Source organism: Rhinoderma darwinii, chromosome 11 (assembly GCF_050947455.1).
Source record: "Rhinoderma darwinii isolate aRhiDar2 chromosome 11, aRhiDar2.hap1, whole genome shotgun sequence".
Classification (NCBI taxonomy): domain Eukaryota; kingdom Metazoa; phylum Chordata; class Amphibia; order Anura; family Rhinodermatidae; genus Rhinoderma; species Rhinoderma darwinii.
Genome location: NC_134697.1, coordinates 71,368,665 through 71,378,774, shown reverse-complemented (window position 1 = coordinate 71,378,774; position 10,110 = coordinate 71,368,665). Strand labels below are relative to the sequence as shown.

At 41.8% G+C, this 10,110-nt stretch overlaps 1 protein-coding gene across 1 annotated transcript; it reads right to left on the bottom strand.

Moving 5' to 3' along the window:
* Window positions 1-1,385: 1,385 nt before the first annotated feature.
* On the bottom strand, window positions 1,386-4,382 carry LOC142663941 (pulmonary surfactant-associated protein A-like). Its single transcript, XM_075842790.1, has 4 exons — window positions 4,202-4,382; window positions 2,782-2,895; window positions 2,459-2,530; window positions 1,386-1,792 (listed from the first exon to the last, which is right to left on the bottom strand). Exons 1-4 carry the CDS (start codon window positions 4,380-4,382, stop codon window positions 1,416-1,418), a joined length of 744 nt encoding a protein of 247 aa, XP_075698905.1. The 3' UTR covers window positions 1,386-1,415.
* Window positions 4,383-10,110: the final 5,728 nt, after the last annotated feature.

Genomic DNA, 10,110 nt, shown 5'->3' with positions numbered 1-10,110 from the left:
AGAAGTTGAACACTTACTGCCAAATTTTACCACAGACAGCTAATTGTTATGAATCCCAACAGGGGAACACTTTGTGGTCTCCTAATTGTCAAGGGACACTTCTAACAAGAAGGGATTGTTCAAAGTGGAGAATACCTTTCAGTATTGTAGCCTGCTACAGATTCTTCTGCCCCTAATCACATCTTTGCTGCGCATGCGCTTTCATTTCCAATCCCTGCTCCTACAGGTCCCGCAACCAAAGGCTGCAGCTCCTTCAACGTTTTTCTTTCCCATCCATTCATAGTGCAGAAAACTAGAAAATAGCCCTGTTATCTTGCATCCAGCTGTGTTGAAGTTCCCTGTACAGCCTGTGGACGGATGCCATTCAGCACCTTTGTTTTTGGGAAAGATGGGGTCACAGGGGTTAGACCCTTGCATTAATGTTATAGGTTATCATAGAAATATGCCAAAACATTATATAATGAGAATAACACCTTATGTGTATTAGCAATCCGTGTGTTTTTTAGAACTTATCTTACTGCTCGTGTTCCTACATAAGACTAATGTCGGGGAAGGAAGACGGACAGGTGAGCCCTAATCTACCCACAACTCAGTCCCTGCCTACTTGCATGGCCCGTCCTAGGCGACGGCGTACAACTGGGCGACGGTCCCTATGCTTAATATGTGCATGACAGACAACACAAGACAAGGGTATACAGAAGCAAGGGAAGTGGGGCAGTTGCCCACGGCAACACCGTGAGCAACAGGCAGTAGTGAACGAGCCGAGTCAAACCAGGAGAGTACGTGGTAGCAAAAGCAGAGCAGGACAATGGTCAGTCAAGCCAGGGTCAATATGAAGCAGACGTCAATGATAATAGCAGAGCCAGGAAACAAGAGAATCACAGGCAAAGGACAAGCAGCAAATGAAGGTATAAATAGACCAATGGCGGGAACTAGAACCGTCTGGCCGGGCTGTGATAGGTTCTCCCACTCCTCAGCCTACCAGCCTGAGTGGTAGCAGATCGAGTCATTCTACCAGACCTAGGCACAGATGCAGGCTTATTAACCACGGGCGTCGACACAGAAGATGTGTCTGGCAAATCCTTTACAATAAGCTTGCACTTTTTAAGAAATGAGAACATCAGTGAATTCTTAATTTCATTACTGAAACCCTGGATATTTCAGGAAGTTATTTAGCGCTTATCCTTATTTTATTTGTAAATAAAAAGACACTGGAATAATATGCTTTTAGTTTTTATTTCTTAATCACAGCAAAAGTTTCGTCATATTTAGTGGATGCAATGAGTGTAATAAGTGTAATATAAGACGTAACAAGTCTTAGTTTATTGTACTAGATTTTAAATACCTGTAGAGACTCCTTTTAATTTGTACAATAAAAACCATCAATAAGATTATTGATGGTTTTTATTGTAGCATTATAATTCACAGACAGTAAGACGTTTTTGGTTACAAGCTTTATCATTCCACCGCCCATCTGTGTACATTTCAACGCAGCCCTCTTTTCCTTTTCCACTGGGTTCACCTTTTCCCCAATGTGTGTAAACTGCAGGGACTCCATTCAAGTAGTTGAAGATGCCAGGTGCTGGTCCCTCTCTCATTCCCAGGTATGCATATCTGTTATATTTCTTCACAAATTCTAAGACAGCGGTGTTCTCCGCTTCATTCATCGGAGTAACAATCTGTCCACCAACGTCACTACATGTGGACTTGGATGTTGCAAAGTCTACTTCTTTTCCATTGCTGGCCATCATTTTGTCTCCTACCATTTGGATTCCTCCTTCAAGTTTGAGAACTAGATAATCATTTATAATAGGTTATAATTGTTATTCATTTTATCATTGAATACATTACTGTAGTGGAGTAGTTCTTTAAGATAATTTTTACTAAGTTTATTAAATAATACAATGATCATTTGATGCGACACTTACAATTAAGTTTTATGGTATTTGGTAAACTATATGACATCTATACCAGGATCAATTCAATTGTTTTCTGTATGCATGGGACTGCCTCTGACTAGTTTAGTAACGAGTTCACATACTAAGATTACATATAATGCAATGTCATGAAGAACTTTTTGATCTGTAACCAAAGCAAAAAAATAAAATAAAAGTCTATCAATTTAGGTTTAGAAAAAGGAGTTGCGCAAGTCAACCCTTGTTCATATGTCCTAAAAGAGCATATGGACATCATAGAGGGGACCTGCCTTTCGGGAGCCCCTCTCTATGTGCCAGAGTGGTGAGTCTCTTAAAAGAGCAGCTGTCTCTTTGGGCGACCTGGCCTTTCCATGGTTGGCCATTCATGTATTATGTGACTTGACGGCTTCCTTTGAATGAGGGGTTATCTTCGGGAGAAAACCCCTTTATTGATTCATTAGTCAAAATACAGTTTATAATACAGTAGAAACTGAAATTTTGGTACACCTGCTTACATATAAGATGGCTAAACACTTGCTTACCTGCTTCCAGCCTGCTTATTCGACGATTTAGGTCTTGCAGTTGAAAAGGCGATGCAGCCATATCAGGTGAACCTATTGGTAAAATACACTTTAAACGTACAGACATCATCACAGGTCTTTTAATCCATTTTTTTTTTGTTTTCTATCCTGTACCTCAGTCAGTTGATACAGTAATACCAACTGCAACGAGCAATAAAATACAAAACGTTCACAAAATACATAAAATACAACATTCACTATAAAAAAAATACTGTTAATAATAGTTTTACTTTACAGACAACAAGGGACATAAAACGACAATATATTTTATAGATCTTATCCACCTGGATTTGGAAAGCCCGGCTTGTATCCCATTACATCATTTTCACCAAATAAAGGAAGGCTGTCTTTTGCATTAATAATGGGTGTTTTTATAAGTCCAAGAAGTCGAAGCAATCCTTAAAGAAAGAAATGCAGAAGGTTTTACTACCATAAAAATATGAATGCGTCTTAAAAACTAAATTTATCAGTCAAAATGTGGTAATGCTTTTTGTAAGGCTTTCCTTTACCCAAAGATTGAGTTTGCTGCCCCAGCCATGTATCTAAATACCCTGCATCTAAATATACGATCCGGCCACCTAGCATATGACACCACCACTAGACACATTCCCGTTACTGACAACACATTAAAGGGAACCTGTCACCAGCATTTCCCCTATTAAACCAGTAATGCCTGGTGGAAGTGGGTGAATTTTTTTTTATGTACCTCTGTGCCTTTAGTATTCAGTTTTTTAGTGTTCCTGTGCCGTATGCTAATGAGCATAACAGACTCATAGCGTCAAGCTTGACAAAGGCTGCATTGAGAAGCTGAAACTTTGCATCCTACTGCACTGATGGGTGAATAAATCCTTTTGATACGACTATTGGTGTGCTGCCTCTATTTCTATTTTTTGTCTAAACCTGGGGATTTATAAGTCGGATTCCTGGAGGCTTGCACCCTGTTACCCTGGAGGTTGTTGTTCTACTTTGCTGCCTATTTTTCTATTTGGACTTCGTTTGAAAAGAGTCATATCTTCATTCCTCAAGCCTTTCCGAGTTAACCCCGTCTCCTTTCTTTTGAATAACAGCTCCTCGTCTCTGCCAGCACACACGAAATCCCGTGTTTGTGCATCGATGTCCTGTTCTGGTGCGTGCGCACAACGGTACACCATTGCGGTGCATGCGCAGTAACTAGATTTGAGGCCTGGACGATGCAGGGAAGGGTGTCGGACCATACATGATGGGTGCATGCGCGCTATCTCAGACGAGATTTCGTCATTCAGGGCGGGCCTGTTTTCACCGATGGGCGGGCACTAGTAGAGGAATTAACGAAACTGCCGTATTAATACCATAAAAGGAGCAAAGTATTTGCAGACCGTTATTTACGGTCGGAGGAGGAGTTTAGGAGAGGAGGTAATGGCAATGCACTTTTGACAGCAGCGGCCAGCAAGAGGCGAGTACAACAGGTGAAATGTTGGTGACAGGCTCCCTTTAAGTAGTCACATTATATTACATTTCTTTACAATCATATCATGTCCCTGTAAAATTAGAAATTCATATTAAAATGATTTTGGGAAGTGCTACTTAAAATTGTAGACATACTGACTGCTAAATTGATTACATTTTTATATATTTTTTTCTTCACCAAAACAAATAAAATAATTTCAGTGAAACAATATTATCATATTAATGTCTTAGTTAATAGTCATTTTAATAATCACATACCTGTCAGCCAGTTATTATCCAGTATCCCTCCTGTTACATTTGGTATCTCCGCATCTATCATGGGAAGTTTAGGTTTCGGAACATCTGCGATTGATGGAAGTTTTGCCCAACTAAAGGACTGAGGAAGGCAAGACACTAGACCGACCACCACTGTGAGCAGCAGAGATCCGTGACACAACATCTTTGTGGTTAGCTGAAAAAAAAAAAAAGAATATAAATTATATGATTGTTCATGAATATAGAACATAAAGAATGGCTGGACCTCTAGTTGACTTTCCTAATACTTGAGAAGTCCGACATAGGTAAACTGACTAGAAATCAATATGTCTGCATTCAATAACAAACACAGCCTTATATGCTTTGTCTTAAGGATGTTTTCTGGTGACTTATAAATTCTAGTAAACAAATATACTGTAGATAGGTTCTTATGCGTATGAGATAACTATAATGGGACTAATTTAGTATACTGCTAAACCAACCATAAGTACAAACAAGACACAATATGTGCCTCTGTCATTCATGGTACACAGGACATCTTCAAACATTGTGATATCTTAAAATCATCAGATCTTGACACATGGCCTATTATTTATAATTCCCAAAGTTTAAAGTGGACCTGTCGCCTAAAATAACAATTCTGGAGCATCTTTTCTGTGTTGTTACCATTCCCCTTATTAATGGGGCATGTCCCTACACAGTCCCACACTGTTAGCACTGCTTGGACATTGTCAGTCTGTGTAGGACCAACCCCCAACTGGTAACACCCAGCTGTCAATTTATTCATAATATTTTAGGAGGATTAACTGATGAACGACACATTGCAGAGTTATAAGAAAATGTGCTCCAGAGTTGTTTTTTTCACAAAGAATACAAGTATTTCGTTAAATAGACATGTCAGCAGAGGTTCTCTTTAAAAGATGGCACAAATTTAAGAAAAAAAAAGATCAGATTTGGGTCTTACAATCAGAGACTTAATATATGATTATAACAAATCTGTACCATGACCCCTCAGCCATCATCTTCCTGTAATATTACCGGTTTCCGTCTATGTTGTAGAGGTGCCATTGGACTCCATCGAGCAACAAGCCTAAGGTGCGACTGAAATCTCTGCACTCCCTAAAGTTATAGTCAAGCTATAGCACAAGCTCGTATTCTGGATTTCTCATTTATATAATTTGATGAAGTTTACAGCATACCTACGCAAGAGATAATCAAATAGAGAAGTATGCAAATGGAAAGTCCCTTGTGGTACATACCTCTGAAAACCCCCAGAGTAGTGGGCACTGGTCGACTTCTCTAGTTTTTATAATTTTTTTGTCCTACTTAATTATATATCTGGTGGTAATACGATATTACTTCAGTAAAACAAATGCCCACTTTGCCACTTCCTTAGTGTTTCTCTAAAACATCTTGAATTAACAAATGTATTTACACAAGGTAAAAACAAATGCATTAAGAGGTATTTGATATTACCAAATAAAATTTTCAAGTGCTTGGAGAAGTTGAGTGGTGCATTTCATGCCAAACTTGACCAGCTTGACTACCTCAATGCAGTAGAGGTAAAATATACTATTGTTTGTTCATGTAACTGTATTTTGTAGGGACAAAATTAAACTCAATATTATTATTTGACAATAACCTTTTAGCACTACTACTAGGTAATTAGTACTTCCATACTGATCTACGGCCCTCTGCACTACACATTTATGCACGTTTATGTTTAGCGTGTAAGTAGGGAAAGCTCCTTTTTTTAAGGATGGAATAGCGTAGTAGGCTACTGAGGGATCCTGCAAAAAAACGCGTACCGCACAGTATATGTTTTGTTTAATATGGAAGCTTATGTGTGACGAATACCACTCTATGGCATCCACCACATGTATACGTTAAACTAATACGTCGGGGAGCTTCCCCAGTGCCCGAGTCTCCGAGAAGAGCATCAGATAGCACTTGGCCCGGGGATTACAGCCCAGGGGAATCATCTTATGTCACTGTCCATATAGGGATATATAAAGAAAAAAAGGATAATGTTCCCCAGCGCTGTCCAAATGTTTGGAATTGAAGAATTCAGTCCAAAGCATAGATGTATGTGGCCTGATGAAGAGATGGGTCCGATCTTGTAACATACCTCCAATTTATACTTCTTGCTTTGGACTGAATTCTTCAATTCCAAACATTTGGACAGCGCTGGGGAACATTATCCTTTTTTTCTTCATATATCTCGATCCACTGAGGAAGCCCTGACAGCCCCTGTACGGATATTACTAGCTGCAGTCCTTTGAGATCGTACATACACTTAAGCAGAGGCGTAGCTAGGTTCTCCGGCACCCAGGGCAAAGATTCAGTTTAACCTCTTTCCCGACATCTCCTTCCCCCTCGCCATATTTGTTTTCTCTACCAATCAATGACGTGCCATTTCTTTTCCACATTTCTTTTTATGTAACACAAGCATAAAAACATTTGCACATTTTACAAGCAATATAGTTCTATACACAACACCAGAATAGTGCTCAGTACATAAATACAGCCCCAGAACCAAGCTCAATACATATATACAGCACCAGCACAAATACAGCTCAATTTAGTGCAACCCCTGACGTATAGATTCACACTAAATTGTTTCCAGCTCCCAGTATGGCCCGAACAATGGTGAGGATATGCTGGGTGATGCTGTTTCACAAAAAAAAAAATCATATCATAATCATACCACCCATCTCGCTGCAGATCATACAGTGACTACAGTACTGATTAGAGGCAGAATAAACATTTACATTAAGTGACTCACCGGTGACGTCTCAGATTCTAGTTCTTTTTCTCCATCCGGTCCAGACCTCTATTATGACTTCTCCCGGTCACATCTCATTTCTGCAGTTTGCCGCTCAGATGTCTTCAGCCTCTCACTTTTCCTGCATTTCTACACATATAAACAAAGATAAAGTTCTCATTATACCACATACTACGCCAATAAATATAATAGCGCTATACACTGCACCTCTAATTATAACAGCACCATACACCGTGTCCCACACACACACACACACACACACTGTGCCGCCTGTAGATAGTGCCTGCCATAGAGCCCCCTGTAGATAGTGCCTCCCATAGAGCCCCCTGTAGATAGTGCCCCCATATAGCCCACCCCTGTATAGTGTCCCACATATAGCTCCCCCTATAGTGCTCTACAGATATCCCACCCCTGTATATAGCCCCCTGTAGATATAGCCCACCCCTGTATATAGTGTTCCACAGATAGCCCACCCCTGTATATAGCTCCCCTGTAGATATAGCCCACCCCTGTATATAGTGCTCCACATATAGCCCACCCCAGTATATAGCCCCCCTGTAGATAGAGCCCCACCATAGAAAAAGCCCGCCCTGGTAGATAAAGCCCCCGTAGATAAAGCCCCCTGTAGATAAAGCCACCCCTGTAGATAAGGCCACACACTTTTTTATTACGATAAAATAACAAACTATTCAAACTCACCTTAATCCCGTTCCGACGCCGTCCAGCAGCAAAGGAGACCTGCTCTCTTCTGCGCAGGTCTCCTGGAGTTGAACGCTTGCCTGTCATTCATCGCCTTTCAACGATGCAAGCGGCGCAAAGTATCGCACCACTTCACTTGTAGAAAGGCGCTGAATAGCCGGCAGTGGCGGATTAAGTAGACCATAGGCCCTGGGCTGTTCCACAAACTTGGGCACCCCTTCCCCACCGCCGCTCTGCCGTGTCTATAGTGAACACCACCTTTTTGTGTGAGCATTGACAAATGGTTGTTACGATTCCCCTTGTCAAAGGGCTGTGTCCCTACATACTGAAAGTCTCCAACCATCGCTGGACACATCCTCCTGACAATGGGAATGGTAACACGCATTTGTCTATTAGCTCTGGCTACACAGAAATATGTGGAATACAAGGATTACCTGCAACAGACATGTCAGGAGAGGAGGTCCCCTATAGATCCAGTGATGTCTTCTCTGATGGGAGCCATTTTCTTTTCTTCTCCATCTGACGCAGACCATTATGGCGACTTCTCCTGATGAGATATCTTTGCCCATCACTTCTGCAGCCATTTCCAGCCCCTATAGAAACACACAAATTTAGACACCAAGGCCCAGGCCAATAAATTAAATGGGTGGTGCGGGCACAGACTGTTTTTTATACTGATGACCTATCGATGTGCCCGGACAACACCTTTTACTCAGACTAATAAATATGGACCAGAGACTAGATCATAGAATACATATATTTTAAACTATTGCAGTCCCCAGACCAGACCCCCTAAACAAATACAGACCCCATCACAAGCACCCTGAATAAATACAGATCTCAGACCGGACCCCTAAATACAGATACCAGACCTGACCCCCTACACGAATAATGACCCCAGACCTGACTCCCTTAATACAGACTTTTGACCAGACCCCCTAAACTAATACAGACCCCTAAATAAAGACCCCAAAACTGATACAGACCCCTAAATACAGACCCCATAAACTAATACAGACCCCAGACCACACCCCCAAATACAGACCTCCTAAATACAGACACCAGACCTCAAACTAATACAGACCCCCAAAATACAGACCCCAGACCAGACCCCCTATTCTAACAGAGACCCCAGACCAGACCCCTAACCTAATACAGACCCTAGAACAGGCCCCTAAATAGACCCTGTAAACTAATACAGACCCCAGATTAGACCCCCTAAATACAGACCCCTAAATAAAGACCTCTAAAGTAATACAGACCCTAGAACAGGCCCCCTAAATAGACCCTATAAACCAATACAGACCCCAGACCTCAAACTAAAACAGACCCCCTAAATACCAACCCCAGACCTCAAACTAAAACAGACCCCCTAAATACCGACCCCAGACCACTTAAACTAACACAGACCCCTAAATATACAGACCCTAAACCCCTTAAACTGATACAGACCCCAGACCAGACCCCCTAAATACAGACCCCTTAAACGAATAGACACCAAACCTCCTAAATACAGTCCCCAAACCAGGCCCCCTAAATACAGGCCTCCACACCAGACCCCCTAAATACAGTCCCATTAAACAAATCAATCCCCTTAGGGTATGTGCACACGATAACTGCATTTACGTCTGAAATTACGGAGCTGTTTTCAGGAGAAAACAGCTCCGTAATTTCAGACGTAATTACTCGTACTCGCGAGGCGTAAATTATGGACGTAATTTGGAGCTGTTCTTCATTGGATTCAATGAAAAACGGCTCCAATTACGTCCCAAGAAGTGTCCTGCACTTCTTTGACGAGGCTGATATTTTACGCGTTGTCTTTTGACAGCAACGCGTAAAATTATAGGTCGTCGGCACAGTACATCGGCAAACTCATTTAAATGAATGGGCAGATGTTTGCCGACGTATTGGAGCTGTGTTTTCAGGCGTAAATCGAGGCGTAAAACGCCTCATTTACGCCTGAAAATAGGTTGTTTGAACCCAGCCTTATACTTAGATAGTCCGTCTTCTCTGTGGAGTCTTGCTGCTGCTGCTTCTGCTGCTGCTCGAAGTCCTGCGGTCATGTGACCAGCAGGTCTCTAAGCAATAGTAAGAACTTCAGAAATAAGGCCATGTGACCCTATGTCTAAAGGTCCTTTTGCTGGACATACACAATGCAGTTTCGTCACGTTTTTTCCCGCGATTCGTGGCAAAATCGCGACAAAACTACAATGTACCATGATAATATGCCATTGATGGCAGGGCACGGAACGTACCTGGCCATTCATTGGTTCAAATTGTACCTGTGTCCTATAGACGCAGGTACAATTATAGTGCAGTAGGGGGTGGCGCTGGCGCCCCACTCTAAGTGGCACCCGGGGCACATGCCCCGTCTGCCCCCCTAGCTGCGCCACTGCACTTAAGGGTGTTGTGCTCCTAACACAACACC

Excerpts from the sequence above, each read along its gene's own strand:
- LOC142663941 (XM_075842790.1), bottom strand. The coding sequence starts at position 4,382 with ATGTTGTGTCACGGATCTCTGCTGCTCACAGTGGTGGTCGGTCTAGTG. Across the intron at positions 2,531-2,781 it reads GCCGGGCTTTCCAAATCCAG|GTTCACCTGATATGGCTGCA; the intron begins GTGGATAAGATC and ends TTTTACCAATAG. Across the intron at positions 1,793-2,458 it reads AATAAGCAGGCTGGAAGCAG|TTCTCAAACTTGAAGGAGGA; the intron begins GTAAGCAAGTGT and ends ATGATTATCTAG.